The sequence below is a fragment of the Saimiri boliviensis genome, chromosome 11 (genome assembly GCF_048565385.1).
Source record: "Saimiri boliviensis isolate mSaiBol1 chromosome 11, mSaiBol1.pri, whole genome shotgun sequence".
In the NCBI taxonomy this organism is placed as follows: Eukaryota; Metazoa; Chordata; class Mammalia; order Primates; family Cebidae; genus Saimiri; species Saimiri boliviensis.
Window position 1 is genome coordinate 103,692,183 of NC_133459.1, and position 21,543 is coordinate 103,713,725.

General features: G+C 36.7%; 1 protein-coding gene across 3 annotated transcripts in view; it reads left to right on the plus strand.

Moving 5' to 3' along the window:
- VAV3 (vav guanine nucleotide exchange factor 3) overlaps positions 1 to 21,543 on the plus strand; it is a 396,323-nt gene that overhangs the window by 205,427 nt on the left and 169,353 nt on the right. For all 3 annotated transcript variants that reach the window (XM_074381320.1, XM_039460910.2, XM_039460911.2), the window contains 8 exons: positions 263 to 366; positions 1,656 to 1,755; positions 5,581 to 5,676; positions 9,398 to 9,466; positions 11,210 to 11,296; positions 16,639 to 16,724; positions 18,271 to 18,403; positions 18,791 to 18,900. In XM_074381320.1, coding sequence (XP_074237421.1) covers positions 263 to 366; positions 1,656 to 1,755; positions 5,581 to 5,676; positions 9,398 to 9,466; positions 11,210 to 11,296; positions 16,639 to 16,724; positions 18,271 to 18,403; positions 18,791 to 18,900 — 785 coding nt within the window. The remainder of the gene's footprint in view (positions 1 to 262; positions 367 to 1,655; positions 1,756 to 5,580; positions 5,677 to 9,397; positions 9,467 to 11,209; positions 11,297 to 16,638; positions 16,725 to 18,270; positions 18,404 to 18,790; positions 18,901 to 21,543) is intronic.

The window sequence follows — 21,543 nt, forward strand, 5'->3', positions numbered from 1 at the left end:
CCTTCCTCTCACCTTCCCTCTCGTTCGTGGCTCCCTACCTTCCCCTGTTCTCCCTCCTCCTCTTCTACTCTGTCCTCTCCCTCTGCTTCCTCCCCCTTTCTCTCCCTCCCTCTACTTTTCACTCTTTTTTTATTAGTGGAAGCAGTTTATGTAAGATCATTCAGCATATCCTGAGTGGCAAGTCTAGCAACAGAAGGGATTCTGGGTTTGGGGTATAGTTTTTGGTGCTGATGTCTACTTTCCTTTCACATTGTTTTCTTAGGAACTTGTAAAACTTCATCGGAACCTAATGCAAGAGATTCATGATTCCATTGTAAATAAAAATGACCAGAATTTGTACCAAGTGTTTATTAACTACAAGGAAAGGTAACTTTTGAAGTTTAAGTTTTGTGAGTCTTAGTTTGTAATTATAGTAAGGGTTAGTAGTAAAATAGCTAACAAATAGCTATGACGACTGTTAACTACACTACTACGTAGCAGTAATTAGAACATGAGACAGTTACTTTCAGAGTGGTAGTTTGAGTTCTATACATGTACTTAAAATTAAAAAAAAAAAAAGAGAGAAGAAGAAGAAAGGGGGTGGGGGGGAGGACCCAGTATGGTCCTTACTATTTTTGCATTTCAAATAAAAAAACTGAGATTCTTTTATAGGCTTTATCATTACTGAGCGACATAATCTTCAGTAAGTCATTTTTAACTCTCTGATCCTCTGTGTCCCCATCTGTAAACACTGGAGGTAGATTGGCTGGTACCTAATGCTTTCACTTTTCATCCGACTCTAGTATTTTATGACTCTCTGTTTTAGAGTGTTAGATTCACAGAGTCAGTTTCCCTTTCTAAGTTAAAAAAAAAAATCTCCTGATAACTTTATATGAATTGGAGTATCAGAAAATTTTGCTTAAAATATAATTATCTGTCTTTTCAAATCAAGCAACATATTTCCTAGTACTAAGAGGTGGCTAATGAATAGCTTTACATCAAGTCTTTGATAAATATTCACATCTTATTAGTAGTTTTTTTTTTCTAGTGGAGAGTTCAGAGAAACAAGAAACCAACTGATCTTTTTGCAAAATATTTGTATTACTACAGAGATACCTTCCCTGAAGTGGGTCAGATTCCATGTGATATGAGGTATCTTCTGTCCAGCACAGTTCAGATCTCTCATTTTCCTCTCTCCAGATGATTTATGTTCCTTAATTAAAAAGTAGCAAGGATTAGATTTATTAATGAAGGAGTTGTACGTAGTGATTGCCATGAAATTGTAGTAGAAAATACAACTTTCTGAGTGTTTAGAGATAAAAAGATTTATCTCTAATAAGAGCTTTAACAGAAATTTTTAATTTTGTTTTTGAGATGCATTTGTGTACACTCAAATAACATTAACAGTTATTAAGTCAGTTTGTAAATTCTACCTGCTATAAAAATGTACATAGAATTAATTTCATTCAAAGTTGAAACTAAAAATTAGTCATTAATATAAGGAATGAGTGACCCTCATTCTGTGACTGTGTATGTGTTATATATTAAAAATAATTTCTACTACTATTTTGGTTATCCCTAACTGTAGTTTTAAAGACATGAAGATTCTGCCTTTTCCCCCTCCAGTTCATTCTTGTTTCATGTCTTAAAGATTTCTTCCTCTTTTTCCCTTTCAGATTGGTTATTTATGGGCAGTACTGCAGTGGAGTGGAGTCAGCCATCTCTAGTTTAGACTACATTTCTAAGACAAAAGAAGATGTCAAACTGAAATTAGAGGTGCCTACTTACTTTTTGTTTGTGACATAAAGCAAAATAAACCTAAAAGCAATGTATTCCTCTTTATGATCAGTGGAACAGTACATTTCCCATTATTTTAAATATAATTTCACAACAATTTTATAAAACATTTAAATAGCTTTATAAAATAGTAATATGGTAGTAATAGTAACAATAGTAAAATCTAACATTTATGGCCCTGTGTTTTATATGCATTATCTCATTAGGTCCTTCTGACTCTGTGAGATAGGTACAATTAATGGATAAGATGAAAAAGCTGAAGTTCAGAGAGATTATGAGTAACTTGCAGAGATAGTAAGAGGTGCAGGACTAGTGAAATATGCTAGATATTGTATATGTAGATTTAAAATCTTTCTTTACTAGTTAGCTGGGCAAGGTGGTTCATGCCTGGGCAAGGTGGCTCCTCGCTACCTGAGAAGCTGAGGCAGGAGGATCACTTGAGCCCCAGAGTTTGAAGCTTCAGTGAGCTGTGATGGCACCATTGTACTCCGGCATGGGTGAAAAGGCAAGAACATGTCTCAAAAACAACAAATTAAGAAAGATGTTTACTAAAAATAAGACATTTGGAGGCCGATGTATTAAAAGGGCGTGGATATTACGCACAAGAAGGAAGAGAAGACACAAATATGATAGAATTAAATAGCATGTGAGAAGCCCTGTATAATAGGGCTCTGTAAGACTGTATCTACCAACTTGAGTGTGGGAAGCTTGTAGAGGCTTCATCTGAAAAGGCAGCATGTGAGTTACGTCACCAAAGAATGGGATGAGCTTTGACAGATCAGTTTCTATGGTGAGCATTCCTGAACAATTGGTATGTCTTGACCAGAAGAGTTGAGAACGTTTGAGAAATGGCAGGTAGGCTAGTATAAACAGAGTACATGATCACAATAGACTGGAAGTCTGGAAACCCATTTTATGTTTTATGTACGTCATACTTTCTTCGGAAGAGGAGTTTATGCTTTCCAATAACTTTTGAAAAATGATTGTCATATGAGTTATGATCCTAAATGAAATATTCATGTATTCGAATTTTCTTACATTTCAGGTGGAGATATATAGCCAGCCCTTAAATAACGGTGTGTGGCTCATTTGCCTCTTTAAAATCCCCTTTCCTATTCTTTGTTCACTGTAGCACTGGAGTCAGAAGAAAAGGAGCAGATAATTTTCAAATCAGAAGCCCTTCATTGTTTTGCCTCTCTAGCATGATTTCAGAGCTCATAACTCCCTCAAAGGGAAACTATTGCTTAGACAGTTTGCACATTAACAGGCCATCAAGCAACTGTAATAGATACATAATCCTTTTGCTTTGCACCTTAATATTCCTTCATTATGTTGACTTTAAGATTGGAGGTAGTTTGAGTAACCACTAAATAACATCTTTGTAACATTGTTGGTGCAAAGAATTCCTGCTCCTCTTTGGAGAGTAGAGCCTCCTAAGTGTACAGCTGTGAGCCACTGTGACTCAAAATATGATGATAAAGCTTTACAACTCATATATCTACTTCCTAATAAAACAACAGTTAAAGCAGTTTTTCTTAAAGATATAAAATTGTGCTTCCAGATAGGAGTCAGCAAGTTGTCCATCACACCTGCATTATATTCTCAGTCTTGTATGAATGTTGTTCTTCCTTCTTTCAGAGTTACTGTCAAAGTTTTGCCCAATGAGCATACTCTGGGACTCTAAGTATGTAGTTTTTGCAGTCAACGTTAGTCTTAGGGAAAGAGAAGACCTCAGGCTGAGTTTGAAAGGCGCAGGGTGAGGTGCCCCTGCCTGTTCTGTCCTCAGCTTGAAAGCCCACACTTCTAACCATAGTTCTGATTTGAAAGTATTAAGTCAGATACTTAATGTAACACTTCAACAAATACTCAGTTGGAACTGCTCCCCACAAGCCACAGCGTGATAGAAGGAAAACAGCCTTATTCTTGGTGTCTCTCTGCCTTCTTTGTGTCTTCGGTTTTGTGGTTATTTTTGTTCTTGTTGATTTTTTTTTTTGTCTTTTTCTACTCTACTTTGGAACCAAGATAACATAAGGTGAAGGGTGAAGAGTGTATTTATGTTGCCCTATAAGCCTGGCTCATCCTACCCCATTTTTTTTTCCTTTACAATTGAATTGAGGCTAAGCAAGAGACTGGATATTTTGAAAGAATTCTTTCTACCGGTTATTTACTTTCAACACTAAGCATTTTACAATTCACCCTCTGTCTCCCAGGTAGAGGGAATGCCAACAATGTCGGTTTCTTTACTTCCTGAGTCTGTAACTTAGATCATAAAGGAACTAATTTTTTTTCTCCAACATTTTAATTTTCTTAACATAGTAAATTTTAAACGTATAATATAGCTGTTCCTAACAGCATGTTGGGATGGCATAATGTAAGAAATATAAGCTACAACCTTAATTCCAGGAGCCATAAAATGCAGCTGAAGAGATAAGACCCACTCATTGCAGTAAGTTAACTATTAAACTTCCTGTTTGAGACCCATGATCCAGAGCTCTCTGCAATCTGCAGAAGTAAGAAACTGGTTAAAAGAGTTGTCCTTCTAATGAACTGCAGCAATTGATGACACAGCTAACATGTCAGGATGTGTCCCCAGTTCATTTTGCCTAATATCTGTAGTCAAACATACTAATTTAAATCACTGATTGTTGGAGCTAATGGTGTTTGTTTTGGAGCCCCTGATACTGTATCATTCCATGTGCCAGAAAAACTAAGTGTGGGCAAAGAAGAAACAAACTTGTAAGCAAAAGTGTATTTTCTCAAGCACAACTCCACCCCTGAACTGGAAAGGTCCTTGGGCTGGGATGTGCAATTGTGTGAGGATTTTGAACTTACGAGGTTGCTTACTAATAATAATGTTTGTGTGGCTTTTCATTTATTTTGTTTGGAGAACACCATAGTTATGTGAGAAACAGTAAAATCAGAAAAGTGACTTGTCCAAGGTTACACCGCCCAGAGTTGCCCGCCTTTGGCTTTATATTTATTCTTTGACACTTCAAATTCAAAGTAATTTTCTCAAAGTCATAGTTACTATCAAAAGAGCAAACTAGCCAATACTATTTTAAAATAAACTTTTAGGAAAGAAAAGGGTGAAATTAAAAAACAAATACAATCTGAGGCTTCTAAAAACTTGGAGTTTAGTCGTAGGTTTATACTTCAGCAGAGTTTTAAAGTCAAATATTTCATTCCATTCAGTAAATGCTTATTAAGCAAATACTACATTTTTAGGGGCATAAAGCACAAATTATGTTTGGGGAGATATTATGTATGATAATTAAAAGACAAGACAGAGAGTGTATACAATTTTGATTGTAATTATTATGAAAGGCCTAGAATTATAGTTCTTAAGCAGTAACATACCTTTTTCTGGAGGCTGAACGAAGCACATCATAGTTGAGGGAGCTGTATAAACCAAGACATAAGGGTGGGAATGCTAATAACAGTTTTGATGAGTAGGGTTGTGTTCTTGATGCCTGTTCTGTAAGTCCACTGGGAGACATTGGTGGGAGGTACAGCAATAAAGACAAACTGAAGAAGACCCTACGGGTGTGGGGGGGCATGATTTTGCACTAGAGAAAATAATTTTCATACACAAAATAGTTCTATTTGGTTCATATTTGGAGTTAAAATACTGCAGGATTTGTTTGTTTTTTAATTGAAGATATTTTCTGTTATTTACAGAGAAGGATTGTTAAGGAAACAAGCACACTCATTTATTGTATAACAACTGTTCTGCTTATGGTCTTTGCAGCTTTTAATGTTTATGACTCCCTAACAAAGTTTTTTTTTAAAAAAACATTTCATTAGGAATGCTCCAAAAGAGCAAATAATGGGAAATTTACTCTTCGAGACTTGCTTGTGGTTCCTATGCAACGTGTTTTGAAGTACCACCTTCTCCTCCAGGTATGTAACTTAAAATAGTTTATTGTCCATTTATTCACTCAGCAAAATATTAATGAAGCATCAACTACACTGCAGATATTCCCTGTGTTGGGCCCAATCCCCTTAAAATTTTGAATTATTATTATAGCTAAGAGGGAAATCACAGAACAGCTGGACAGTTTTTTCTTTTTAGCAAAGATGGTTCAGTAGCTGCCATAAATAACATTTTGTGTCCTTAAAACAGGACTGACTAGAAAATAATTAAAAACAAGTCAAAATAAATAATTTTTTTTTCAACCAAGTCTTCTGTAGTTATTAGTATTCATTTATGAGCATCTCAGTGTTGCAGTGCACTTGAATTTTGGCAGATTAATCATGTTAGACCTTTTGCCTTATAACAGTAAGCTAAAGAGATTGTGTCACATTCCATATTGCTTTCTACTATACTAAATTATAATAAGACTGCATTTACTTTGAAGTCCTTCTTGTTATAACCCACAAAGCTTGTGGTTTCCACAGTTAGTCTTCTAATGAGTGTGGAGAGTCTTATAAATTTAATTTGATAGCTATACCAGGAGACTCATTAGTTCTGCTCCAAAGAAATGCCTTACTGTGTTAGTCTGTCAACTCTGCTGATGCTTGTGAAATGTCATTTTAAAAAGATATACTACCTGTATGTGAAATATAATTTTGTGTTGGCTGTGCTTTGTATATCTTGTATATTAAATTTCTTGAACTGTAGCTGCAAAATTATTAGTCATCTCTATTTTTGTTCTACTGATAATTCAGAAAAATTCAATCCCTGATTATTCCTTAAAAATGCATTAAAACATTTATGAGACCTAAACTCAAAGCAACTTAATCAAATTGGATTTTATGAAAAAATAATAAGAACGACTCAGGCAATCAGTTTCCAAGGCATCCTGGAACTAAAAACATGTCCAAAATAAGATAATAATTTATTTTGTAACATTGGTGTAGTCAAATATTGATTGAAGAATTTAGAAGGTATAGCTTGTAAAAAAAATACGCATTTTGGTCCTTACCGGGTTTTACACAGACTTATAAAAGCATGAAATACAACCATAGTTTTTTGAAATTCAGCAAACTTTTCCCCATAATTCCCCTTGGGTTGTTTTATATTTAAAATTTTAAGAGTATGTTTAGTTCCATGATGACTTTTTAAAATAGTGGAAGTTTTATTTTGGATACTACACATAGATAAAAATTCTAGAAATGTTTCTTCAATCTCAAAAGAGTATGGAGTAAAATTTATTTGTTGTCTATAAACTTGTTGAACAAATGCGAGTATCACTTTGGACATTTTTTTACATACTACTGTGCTGGATGATTTGAAATCACAGATTTACGAAGTTAGAATATTTTATAATAGGTGATTGGGAACTTTAACATGATTTTTATTTAATAAAGTAAAAGTAACTTTTAAGGAATAAAAGAAGACCATTTTGACAGATTGATTATACTTAACAGATTCTGTATTTAGGTCCTGTTGATAGCAGAAACACTAGTATTGAGTTCATTGAAGATTTTTGAGTGGCTTCCCTGTGCCAACATAGTATTAGGCACTCATGGTATATGACAGACCCTACTCTGATATAGCTCATCGTTTTGAGAGGAAGTGTAAGCTCCCAAGTAACACAGTATGACAGGTGAATTTAAGGTAGAGAATTGGCACAGTTAAAGGCCTAAATAATTCTGCATAAGGAAGCTGGGGACCTGAGCAGAGGCCTCTGTCATAGAAGACCCCCCAGAGAAGTAACTCTTGAGTTGGGCTTTCAAGAAAGAGTAAGAGATCAACAGGCAGATCAGAGGGGAAGAGCTTTGTGAGCAGAAAAAACAAAATTTCTAATGGGATTAGATATTAGAACATATTTTAAGAACTGTAATTAATTTAGTCTGAATAGAATATAAGTTGTTTGGGGGGAAAGGAGAGAGAAATTGAGAGAAGTTTTGCAGATTTCAGATCATGAGAAGTCTAGGAGTTATGGGTGACAACCTGAAGCTTTTGTGGGACATCACAGAAGTCTGAGTAGGGTGGAAACAGGATCTGATTTGTATTATAGAATCCTACACCTGATGTTAATAGGGTGACTGGACTGGAGTGAGGAGAGACTGAAAGTCAGAAGGCCAGTCGGAAGCCCATTATGATTACCTGGTTTTTGTTGTTGTTTGTTTGTTTGTTTGTTTGTTTGTTTGTTTTAAGAGACAGGGTCTTTCTCTGTTGTCCAGGCTGGAGTGTAGTTGTGCAGTCATGGCTCACTGCGGCTGGGCTCAGGCTGTCTTCCTGCCTTAGCCTCCCAAGTAGCTGAGACTACGGGCTCATGCCACCCTGCCCAGCTAACTTTTAAAAGCTTTTTGTAGAGATGGGGTATTGCCATGTTGCCCAGGCTGGTCTGAAATTCCTGGACCCAAGTGGTCCTCCTATCTTAACCTGGAAATGTGCACAGGTATGAACCACTGTGCTTGGCAAATAATTATCTGTTTGAAAAAGGGCAAGGATCTGAACCTAATTAATGGCAGTGAGGATGGTTTCAAGGGACAGGATCAAAGTTGACATCAATAGGACAAGAGAGAGAGAGAACAGGGACATATCTGTGACACCTTTTAGGTGTTGGCTTAAGTGAGTACACTCATGGAAGTGCCATCCTTCAGTAAAACAGAAACAGGATCCAAGAGTTGGATTCTGGGTAAAGATGGATTAAATTTGCGGAATGTTGGATTTGAGGAGCCTTTGAAAGGCTGAGGTAGAACCATTTAGTTGGACAGATGAGTCCAGGACTCATGCAACAGTTTTGGGTTGAGCACATACATTTGACAGTGATTGCCCTGTGAAGTGATAGTTGACATTATGACAGTGGTTGTGATAGAATTTGTAGGGCATGTAAAATATGGGAAAAAAGGACTAGGGTGGAAATCCAAGGAACAATAACTTTTTTTTTTTTTTTTTGAAGCGGAGTTTTGCTCTTGTTACCCAGGCTGGAGTGCAATGGCACGATCTCGGCTCACCGCAACCTCCGCCTCCTGGGTTCAGGCAATTCTCCTGCCTCAGCCTCCTGAGTAGCTGGGATTACAGGCACGCACCACCATGCCCAGCTAACTTTTTGTATTTTTAGTAGAGACAAGGTTTCACCTTGCTGACCAGGATGGTCTTGATCTCTTGACCTCGTGATCCACCCGCCTCGGCCTCCCAAAGTGCTGGGATTACAGGCTTGAGCCACCGTGCCCGGCCGGAACAATAACTTTCTAAGAAGCAGATGAGAAACTATGAAAGACTGAGGAGCAGGCAGAAATTTGGGATGAACAGATGAATGACTGTAACAGCAATAACAACAACAACATCCCAATGTCCCTGGCTGGAATGAAAGGAGGAATGCAGTCAAAGGAATCGAAAGCTATAGAGAAACCAGGAGTGAAAATGAGTAAAGAGTATGATTTTAGTTAGCCATTATGGTATCTTTCATAACAATGGGGATCAGTGTCAGGGTAATGGATAGAATTCAGATTTATATTTGGAAAGAAAATGTCTCATATTGTGTCTCATGATGTTTTGGTGTCTAGTTGGTCTTTTTACAGTTTGAATGGAAATGGAACCCAGGCATTTTAGGTTTATCACATTATAGAGAGAAAACCAATAATAATGGTTTACTTGTAAAAATATTTTATTTAGTATGTCTTAGTTTTAATTTGATGAAAGCAGTACTGAACTATATCTTCCACATAGGAACTGGTCAAACATACCACTGATCCGACTGAGAAGGCAAATCTAAAACTGGCTCTTGATGCCATGAAGGTAGGGCAGATTCATCAATAACTTGCTTGTATTTTTTGTTCTTGCCTAAAGACAATAGAATTCAAACTGCTAATATATATATATATATATATATATATATATATATATATATATATAATATTATAATATGCTAATGTATAATACACATTTGTTTTTAGTGGGGACAGCTGGATTTTTTTTTTAAATGGAATAGATATCCTTGCATGGAGTTAATTGTTAGACAACACATAAAACTAAGATGTATATAAAAATCACATACAAGTATAATAACTTTCATAACTATGAGGAATTATTTAATATAATGGTTTTATTTTTCATTCTTTTCATGGTGACTAATAGAAAACATTGCCTTGTTTAAGCTACAGGCGAGCTGGTGGCTTCAGAACCCCATGTGACTTTTTTTCCTCATATGAGGATATCTGCCAGGTTTTCCCTTGTGGCTGCTGTGGCTTAATACAAGTGAATTTCAGTTTGTTAGGTTTTCAGGTAAATATGAAAATCAAGAACTAGGAATAGATAAAGACAGACATTTTGAACCTACTGGGGAATATATAAAACCTCAGTTTCCACATGATGTTGAATAAAAGTGACTTTGAAACAAAATAATACTTGCCCATAACTTAAACATAGGCAAATATTTGTTCTTAAAAACAAAATGGCAAGGTGACCCTGCTCAGAGCAGTGCATAATTACTTAACTGCGTCCTTGTAAGAATTCGTGTTAGCTGTGCTGTTTGGCTGATTGTCTACCGCTAGGAAACATCACACAATTATTTATTATTCTTTTTGTTACTTAAAAAGTCAAGCCAAGTTTCAGTTTTAAAAGAAGTCGTTTATGGATCTAGCCTATGAAAAGTCAGACCTCCAATTAGAACAGAGTTAGGAATCGCTTTCTGCAGAGTTCCGTCCCTACTGTTGCAGATGAATTTAAGAGGGTATAGAAAAAGAAAAAGAGCTCCGAAAACAGGAAAATCTGGAGCGCATGTAACAAAAATAGCTAGTTACAGTATGGAGAGATTAGCTAATGTTTCCTCAAATATGAGAAAAGACGTTTTAAAATAGGTGAAGGCACATGGAGAGACACAGCCAGCATTTTTTGTTCACTTTAATTCATGAATTAAATTTAGTTCCAGCACGTTGTGCTGTTTAGTTCCTCACCTCTCCTTTACTTCTCCTGAATCCATAAATGGATTAACTCTTTAAAGCTGAGCTGGCGTCCTTGACTGAATGTTCTCAGGAACCAAGAGGACTTTTAACTGGTTGCAAAAAAAAAAAAAAAAAAAAAAAAAAAAAAAAAAAATTCTTGCTTAATTCATTATCTAACTTTTGGTTACTTTTCTCCCTGCTAATCCTTCATGATTGCCCTTATTCTAACCTGTGTGAAAATACCATGCTCTCAAGGTCAGTAATTAACGTGCTTGGAATTTCTATTCTTCCGACCTAGTTTTCTTTTTGTTGCTCAATGGCAGTATATTTTGTTTTGTCTTTTAAGGCGACACCATCCTGACTCTTCTCAGCAGTGTGAAAAATGACAGCTCTTCAGTCTTCCCAGCTGTACTTCAGACATTTTAAAATTGCCTCTGTGATGCAGCTTTGATTGACTGGGCATTCATTTTATTGTCTTTGAAAAGTTATGGTGGTTACTTTTACCACTAATGGAACTAATGATATGTTTTCTTTCAAAGTGGTCTGCATCTCTAATCTTAGTGTGCCTTCTTTTTCTACCCCTTTCTTTATTGTCTAGGACTTGGCACAATATGTGAATGAAGTGAAAAGAGATAATGAAACCCTTCGTGAAATTAAACAGTTTCAGCTATCTATAGAGAATTTGGTATGTAATTATCTTTCTATCCAGCTTCCCCTCACCCCCACATTGGATGACATTCTAGGAGTTGTCTTCGAAGAGAAGATAGTTTACCTTCAAGTTTCTGCTGTTGGAGGTTGTTGCCAGTTCCTGTGTTTGGCAGTGTTCATGTAGGTGTTTGGGGCACCTGTGACCTGTGTCTGCCTAGGGACTTTGTGATGGCTTGTCCCTCTTACTGTAGTCACGCTCTGCCTCTTCTCCCAGCAGTCTGAATCTAAACATAGGAGTCTTTTTTTTTTTTTTTGAGACATAGGTGATATTTTATATTTTTGTTATACTTTACGTTCTGGGGTACATGTGCAGAATGTGCAGGTTTGTTACATAGGTATACATGTGCCATGGTGGTCTGCTGCATCCATCACCCTGTCATCTACGTTAGGTATTTCTCCTAATGCTGTTCCGCCCCAAGTTCCCCCACCCCCCTACCATCCCCACCAACACACACAAAGGCCCCTTTTTTGTTTGTTTGTTTCTTTTCTTTCCCTCATCCCTATACATACGCACAGCCATTTCCTATTCACTTATTTGTTTTACATATATTTACTAAGTGACTATGATGACCCAGATACTTTGCTTGGGGCTGAGACTAATTGCAAACAAGATGGTCTCAAGATTGAAGAGACAGTTAAAATAAAAAGAATTAAAAATACTTTATTGAAATTAGTGCTATGAACTGGCTGCTATAACTGAGAATTATAAGGGGAGTCCTAGTTTAGATAAGTTGGTTGGAAAAAATCCTTTTGAGTCATTTGAGCTGAGACCTGGCAGATAAGAAGCAGCAAGCCACATGAAAATCTGGGGGGAAGTGACCTGGGCAGAAGTCACAGCAGGTGAAATGTTCAGAGATGGGCAAGAGCCAAGTGTGTTCAAGAAGTTGAAAGGTAAGAGTGGCTGGAAATGGAGAGTGAAGGGAAGGACGGTGGGCTCTGAGCCATGAGGGGTCGGCAGGGCAATTGCCTAGCACAGCCTTGTAGGCCAAGATGCTGAGTTGGGATTTTACTGTGACGGCAGTGGGAAGCTAGTGAAGGGTTTCTATCAGGGAGTATTACAACAGACTGATTGACATTTCAAGGAGACCCTGTAAGCCGGCAGCCCGGCCAGCAAGCTGTTGGAGTGGTTTCAAGAGAGGATGCAAATAGAGATGAGTGGATTTAAGATACATTTTTGGTACAGCAATCTCATTGCTGCTTTCTCTGAAACACCGTGAACCTGTCTCTTTCTTTTCACACATACAGCCACATACCCATTTCAGGACACCATCATTTGCAGCTGACTGTGCAGCTTCCGGTCACATTAGCCTCTCATCATCTCTTCACATAGTTGCAGTTCCGTAGTGTGGATTTCTCGATTCACTCTCTTTCTCAAATCTGTCAAGATTTTTTTGTTGTTGTTGTCTTCAAGATTCAGTCATTATTCCTTGGCATGATATTTAAGGTTCTCAGTGATCTGGATGTAAGCTATATTCCTGAACTCATCCAGCTAATAACTGCCCTTACTCTTACATTGTGGATATTTTGCTGTATTTTAAGGTTTGCAATTTGCCATACATTTCTATAGTTCCGTCTTCAATTGTAATCTCAGAGCCTAGAATGTTTTTTTCCTATTGTTCCCTGTCAAATTTATTCTGGGTGCATCTGAAATAAATCCCTTTTCCTAATCTCCTGTTGTCTTTCCTCTTTAGCTTTCCGTAGCATATTTCTCAGACAGCTGTGTAGCATTTTAAAAATTGTGGTAAAATATATACATAACATTGGTCAGGTGTGGTGGCTCACACATGTAATCCCAGCACTTTGGGAGGTCGAGGCAGACGGATCACTTGAGGTCAGGAGTTGAAGACCAGCCTGGCCAACATGGTGAAACCTTGTTTCTACTAAAAATACAAAAATTAGCCAGGCATGGTGGTGTGTGCCTGTAGTCCCAGCTACTCAGGAGGCTGAGGCAGGAGAATTGCTTGAATCTGGGAGGCAGAGGCTGAGGCTGCAGTGCACTCCAGCCTGGGCAACAGAGTGAGACTCCAACTTCATCTCAAAAAAAAAAAAAAAAAAAAAAAAAATATATATATATATATATATATATATATATGCATGCACACACACATGTATGTATGTATGTATTAGTTTATCATTCTAATGATTTTCAAAATGTGTAGTTCTGTGGCATTTAATGCATTCACGATATTATGTAACCATATCCAAAGCTTCATCGTGGACTGAAACTCTGCCCTCATTAAACATGAACTTCTTTCTCTGTACTCATTAAACATCCCCCTCTTTCCCTGGCCCCTGGAAACTACTATTTTACTTTCTGTCTCTATAAGCTTAACTACTCTGGGCACCTTATAAAAGTGAAATCATGCAATATTTGCCATTTCATGACTGGTTTATTTTACTTAACCCAATATTTTCACAGTTCATCCTTGTAGCATGTATCAAAATTTTATTTTTTTGATTTCTATTTGTTTAAGGCCGAATAATATATCATTTTATATAAATACCTCACTTTTTGTATTCATTGATGAACATTTGGTTTGCTTCCTTCTTTCAGCTATTCTGAATAATACTGTTATGCTATTATTATAACAGGTGTATCAATATGTATTCAAGTGTCTGCTTTCACTTCTTTTAGTTACGTACTCAGAAGTGGAATTTCTGGGTTGTATGGTAATCATGTGTAATTTTTTGAAGAATTGCTATACTGTTTTCTACAGCAGCTGTACCACTTAACATTCCTACCACCAGTGCACAAGGGTTTCAGTTTTTCCACATCCTTACCAACATGTGCTATTTGGTTTGTTTGGATAATAGTCATCTTAATGGTTTTAAAGTAGTATCTCATTGTGTTTTTGATTGGCATTTTCTTATTGATTAATGATGTTGAATGTCGTCTTTGTGTGTTTATTGGCCATTTGTATATCCTTTTTGGAAAAATGTTTGTTCAAGTGCTTTTCCCATTCTTGAATCAAGTTATTTTTTGTCATCATGCAGTAGTTCTTTATTTGTATCCTGGATATCAATCCCTTAGAGACACTTGGTTTGCAAATACTTTCTTGTGTCTGTTGCCTTTTCACTCTGTTGATATTGTCTGTGACGCACAAAAGTTTTTGATTTTGACAAATTCCAATTTATCAATCTCCAAGAAATCATTGCTAAATCCAGTGTCATAAACCTTTCCCCCATTTTCTATTTTCTCACCATGTTGGCCAGGATGGTCTCAATCTCCTGACCTTGTGATATGCCTGCCTCGGCCTCCCAAAGTGCTGGGATTACAGACATGAGCAACTACTCCTGGCTGTATTATTATTATTATTATTATTAAATGTATTTTATTGTGCTTTAGGCTCTGGGGTACATGTGCAGAACATGCAGCATTGTTGCATAGGTACATACATGGCAATGTGGTTTGCTGCCTCCATCCCTGTCACCTATATCTGGCATTTCTCCTCATATTATCCCTCCCCAACTCCCTACCTGCTTTTCCCCATTTTCTTCTAAACGTTTTATAGTTTTAACTGTTATGTTTGGGTATTTGAAACATTTTTAGTTATTCTTTATGGATGGTATAAGGTAATGGAGTGTCTACCTTTATTCTTTTACATGTGGATATCTAGTTTTCCCAGCACCGTTTGTTGAAAAGGCTGTTCTTTTCCTATTGAACTGTCTTAACCTTGCTGAAAATTATCTGACCATATATGTGAGGACTTATTTCTGGGCTCTCTACTCTTCCGTTGGTCTATATACCTGTTTGTATGCCATTGCCACGCGATTTTGATTATTGTGGCTTTGTAATAAGTTTTGGAAGCAAGTCAGTCAGTGTGAAACCTCCAACTTTGTTCCTTTTCAACATTGTTTTGACTATTCAGAATCCCTTGAGATTCTACAGGAATTTTAGAATGGAGTTTTCTATTTGTGCAGAAAACATGACTGGGATTTTGATAAGAAACATTTATTTTGTATTTTTAATAGTGTTAATCACACATCTCTGTCCTTTATTAAAATGGAGTTTCTGGATGGTAGTAAGTTTCCGTCAATTGTTTTTTCCCCTAGAATGTACAGAAAGTGCTTATAAACATTTAAAAATAATTTAGTTGGCCAGGTGCGGTGGCTCACGCCTTATATCCCAGCACTTTGGGAGGCTGAGGCGTGTGGATCACGAGGTCAGGAGATTCAAACCATCCTGGCCAACATGGTGAAACCCCATCTCTACTAAATAAATAAATAAATAGCTGGGCTTGGTGGTGTGTGCCTGTAGTCCTAGCTACTCAGGAGGCTGAGGTAGTGGAATCACTTGAATCTGGGAGGCGGAGGTCGCAGTGACCCAAGATCGAGCCATGGCACTCCAGCCTGAAGACAGAGCAAGACTCCATCTCAAAACAATAATAATAATAATAATAATAATTTAGTTATCAGTTTCTATGGAAATAGCTCATTATTTTACATCATTAAGTCAGAGCTTTTCATCCTTGAGGTCCTAGCTCAAGAAAGCCAGCCTGGACTTTATAGACCAAATTAGGCCCCCCTTCCTGTACTCCTTCACGGCAATTGTGCATTTGTAATTGCATGCTCCTGTGAATATTTGTTCCTCCACTGGGCAGTCTACTTCATGAGGGCATTGTCTGTATCATTTGCCCTGTACCTGTTACGGTGGCTGGTACATAGTAGATGCTAAAAAAAATATTAGTTGCTGGAACTGTCTCATAATTTGGATTCTTCCAGTTGAGTCTTTCTTTTCATAGCTAATTTCCCCTTTAAGAATATATACTAGGCCATGCACCGTGGCTCCAGCCTGTAATCCCAGCACTTTGGGAGGCTGGGGCGGGTGGATCACGAGGTCAAGAGATCGAGACCATCTTGGTCAACATGGTGAAACCACGTCTCTACTAAAAATACAAAGAATTAGCTGGGCATGGTGGCGCGTGCCTGTAATCCCAGCTACTCAGGAGGCTGAGGCAGGAGAATTGCCTGAACCCAGGAGGTGGAGGTTGTGGTGAGCCAAGATGGAGCCATTGCACTCCAGCCTGGGTAACAAGAAGGAAACTCTGTCTCAAAAAAAAAAAAAGAAAAAAGAAAAAAGAAAGAATATATACTAATTAAAATCAATTGATGTCCTTGATATACCCCTTGGGATTACAGAGGACAGACTTGTTTATCATGTAGACCTGAGCTTTTTAGAGTAAGTATGCTTAAAAAATGTAAAAATGCTAAAATTTGTAATGTAATAAGGTAGTTGTCCTGAGCAAATGTCTCTACTAATATTTGTTTTTATTTTCATGTGATCATGAAAAACTCTGACATGTACATTTTATATTTTAGAACCAACCAGTTTTGCTTTTTGGACGACCTCAGGGGGATGGTGAAATTCGAATAACCACTCTAGACAAGCATACAAAACAAGAAAGGTGAGAAAAGAAGAATACGATTTTGAAAATAAGTAATTCATATCAGAAAACTGAGAAGACCTTAAAAACAATTCTTCCAGTGTGAAGTAGAGGAAAAAGGGAAGAAATACAAGGAGACAGACCAACCCATGATTTCTACAATTTTTAAATGTAGATTATCTTAGCTATTGCCACCTGGGTCCTGGTATCTATTAATTTGTCTAAGTTATTAAGAAGGAATTAACAAGTGTAGATGATCAGCTAGGATACATTAAAATGAGAAGAGAGATAAAGTAACAGCAGATAACTACCATAAAAACATAACTGAATTTTTGGAATATATTTTTAAATAACTAAAAATAATAGAAAAATGTCCTAAGAAAGAAGACTATGTGAGAATTATGTAGTAATTTTTCTTGAGGGAAATTTGCAGATGTAGTCATTGAAGTTTAGTAAGCTTGGCCCAGAGTCATTAATTATGTATATATTTGATCTTCAAACCGATGTTTTTTGTGGTTGATGATGATCATTTTCTGGAGTCTTTGGAGAAGAGACAGCCAGCAGGGGGCAGCATCAGCTCTTGCTTCCACCTTGATACCCAGGCTCCACCGGTCCTTTAAAGCTCTCTGGGAGAAATAGACGTTAAAAATGATGCAAGTGTTACAGCCCTGTGAATGTGTCATTATCATTGTGTATTTAAAAAAAAAAAGTATGTGTGTTAACCACTGAGAATTTATAAAAATACACAAGTATTGGTGTTGGAGGATATGGTTATAAAGTTTATTTTCTCCCCCAAGTTACGTTGTTCTTAGTAAGAAAAAAGAAATATTAACATGGAAATCTCACCATAACTTTTTCAGTTTGCACTTTGCTCAGAAACCATTCAATTTGTGTTTTTAAGTGGTCAACTAAATCATGAGGAACAACATAGAGGGTAAAAGCACAGCTTCCAAAATTAGACCTGTTTGTGATTCCTGTTAACATGCCTCACTAGCAGTGTGACCTTTAGCAAATTATCTAACTTCTCTCAGCCTCAGTTTCTTCCCCAGTAAAATGAAGATGGTAATGGTATCTACACAGCATGTGGTCTTGGGGATTTCAATTGAGTCCTGTTTGGGAAAGGGGTGAGCAACCCTTCTCAAGGCATTCTGGCTGATTCCTAGTAACTTCAGTAGAAGCTGCTACTGATGTCATTAATGTATTCTATAAGCTTTTAGCTTTTAAATTAAAAACGAAGGTAAGTGCTCATGAACAAACTTTACGGCTTATCTCAGTTAGCCCTTTCAACAACTCTGCAGCATGCATATTACTCTTATTATGATTTTTGCCCATTTTTAAAATGAGAGAACTAAAGTACAGTGATGCCATTTACATGGTAAAGGGAAGTTCCAGGATACGCACAGTTCTTATAGCCTCGAATCCCCCATTCTTTTCAGTGTGTGATACTGCCTGTTGTCTTTAATGCAAAGAAAAAACATTTGGTTGCTTTAATTATATCTTACCAGAAAAAATTAATGCACATGTTTCTAAACCATTTAAAATCAATCAATCAATCTCTCTTTCACAGGCATATCTTCTTATTTGATTTGGCAGTGATCGTATGTAAGAGAAAGGGTGATAACTATGAAATGAAGGAAATAATAGATCTTCAGCAGTACAAGATAGCCAATAATCCTACAACTGATAAAGAAAATAAAAAGGTGACTTTTTGGAAATTAATAACTGTAATTTACTTATAACCTTGAATATTCAGGAAAAATATCATAATATAATGTGAGATGTGGTTTATCAATCCAGATGTTTTTGTTTCTAGAGATTGATTAGGTACATGCCTTTGTGAGAAAAAACTGGATAATGCCACAGCTGATCTGATTATTTCTAATGCCCTAATGATCCAGATAGTAAAATGCATTTGGAATAGAAATTGTTATAAATGTGAAGTTGACTGCGATAGGCATCATTGTTCAGTTTGTACGTTGATAATATTATGAGGGGGTTTTTGGGTAGTTATGGTGGTATTCTTGTGAATTTAGAAACATAATGCTATTAATGATACATGTGAATCTAAAGAATATTAATTTTAACAGTGGTCTTATGGCTTCTACCTCATCCATACCCAAGGACAAAATGGGTTAGAATTTTATTGCAAAACAAAAGATTTAAAGAAGAAATGGCTGGAACAGTTTGAAATGGCTTTGTGAGTATTTCTGTTTTTAAAAGTGCTTTTATTTTTACCACTTAAATAACTTATGAATAATGAACAACCAGTAAGTGTATTCTAATGCTTGTGGCATATGCAGTGTGTGCAGAGACAGGGGAAACGTTTCGCTCTGAGCATGAGCACTACTAGGCTGCTGGCTGCTTGATACCTTTGGTCTCCTAGGAGAGGAGTTTTGTTGAATTCCTTCAAAAAGAAGAAAGAGGGAGCTCTAATCTTCTGTTTGACTTTCTTATAGGAATGTTTTAGTTCTTTAGCTTTCAGCAGCCCGAAAATATTAGTTATTCTGATGATAAACTTTTAATGTAATAACTGTATTTTTAATTATATATCTTTAAAGGAAATACTTGCATGTGTACATACACAGACGGACATGTCAATATATATATATATATATATATATATATCTTATTTTTAATAGAAAGGTTGAATTATTCTGTTTTAACTCTTTTTTTGAATCTTTGCTAAAATGCTTCATGTATTTAAGGAATGCTTTAAGGGCTTGATTTCTTTCAGTGTTTTTTAGTTCTATTGAGAAGGAAGCTCAATGAAGAGGTGGAAAATAAATCAACCCTGTTTCAAAAGGAATGGCATACAGAGATGTAATAACCAAGAATATGTCATTATAGGTGTTTCTTTTTTGTTTTGATGTTGAAGCATTGAAAGGTACACAATGACCCTTTTCGTGGAAATATGTAGGATACCCCAAAATAAAACTGTTAGAAAAAGGTGAAATTAAGGAAAACTACATTTGGAATTTGTTTTATTTGGGTTCTAAGATTATTTACCATTTGTTGACAAATTCTATCAGTTTTTTTTTCTTTGTTTTAAGAAATGCTCATGTTAATATAAACTAGAGGTAGGAATGGGATGTTTTATTGTGGCTCCGAAAATAGGAAAATAAAGATTCTCAAGATTATTTTGCCTAGTGTTTTGAGAGACAGGACAGGATTCTATAGCCAAAATATTTAAGCTTGTAGTCGTTTCTGGGTTCATCTATTATCCCTGCCATGAACTGGCTGCCTGATGAAAGCTAAATTATTTAACATCTCACAGCCTCAGTTTCCTCATCTGTAAAATAGGGATGATATTTATTTCAAATTCTAGTTAACATATATCAGCAGAGTGCTAGTAGCAGCCATATGGTATTGAACAATACATGATATCTGTTGTTATTGCTATTAATAATAATTGCATTTGGGATCCTAGTATACTTATGAGTACTTATAAAATGACATAGCGTTCTTCCAATATACTATTTTTTCTTTTTAGGAAGTCACTAGGAGTTGAACAACTGGAATTGAAGTGATAGGATGCTGGGGTTAGTGGCAATATGCAAAGACAGAGCTGCTCTCGAGCCTTTACTCTTATATGCTAGGCTAGTATTTTTTTATGAGTTTTTTTTTTTTTTGGCCATATAATCTTTAGACGAGTGAAGGAATTTCTGCAGAAGAGCAAAGTTGAATTTCATATCCCAGAGCAGACAGGTTCTTTGGACTATATGATAGACCTATCAGTCACTATTTTGTTCAGTTGCCATAAAACAGACAGTTCATTTTTGTATATAAGAGGCTTGACAGCCAGGTGCGGTGGCTCACACCTGTAATCCCAGCACTTTGGGAGGCTGAGGTGGGTGGATCACCTAGGTAAGGAGTTCGAGACCAGCCTGGCCAACATGGTGAGACCCCGTCTCTACCCAAAATACAAAAATTAGCCGGGTGTGGTGGCATATGTCTGTAGTCCCTATTCAAGCTATTCAAGAGGCTGAGAAAGAATAGTTTGAACCCAGGAGGGGAAAGTTGCAGTGAGCGGAGATCGTGCCACTGCACTCCAGCCTGGGTAACCCGAGACTCTGTCTTAAAAAAATAAAATAAAAAGAGAAAGAGAGATTTGATAAGATGAATGCTATTATCATCATTTGGCTTCTCTGCTTAAGACTGGTCACCTTGTTGTCTAAGGTAGCTGCTGGAGGTCTAAAATCTATGTTCTAGGTACCAGAAAGTAATCTCACTTTTATGGGTCCCTTGTAGAAATACCACCCACTTCTGTTACATAATACTGACCAAAATATAGTCATATGGCCACACCTGTCAAGGGAGGCTGGCAAATAAAACCTTTATTCTAGGTAGGATACTGCCTGGCTAAGAATCAAGTTTCTTTTACTATGGAGGAAGGGAGGAATGGGTAGTTGCAGGCAACTAGCAGCCACTGCCTTGCAGGCTTATACATATAGGAGTATGTACGGATTTAAATTGTTCCACCACAATAAGGATGGCTGCAGCACATGCACAGAACCTGAGATTCTTAATCTTTCATTATTTTTCGAGCACCTCAGCAATATAATAACACGCCAGTAGAAGTAGTTTTTGTATTTTAGAGTTCTGTTGAACGTACATGCAGATAGTGACAGGGTAGAAGTATATTTTTGGAGAATTTCTCAGAATTGAAGTTGAGGGCTTCTATAAATAAGGATTATGTTATATATGATAAAATAAAATCTGGTCAGGCATCAGAATATTCCTTTGTTTTATTTCCTTTATTTTTGAAGTTCATAATGTAGGAAAGCCCTGATAATGTCTGCTTCCAGCTTTGTAAGACAGCTTTTGCCTGTTTGGTGCTCAT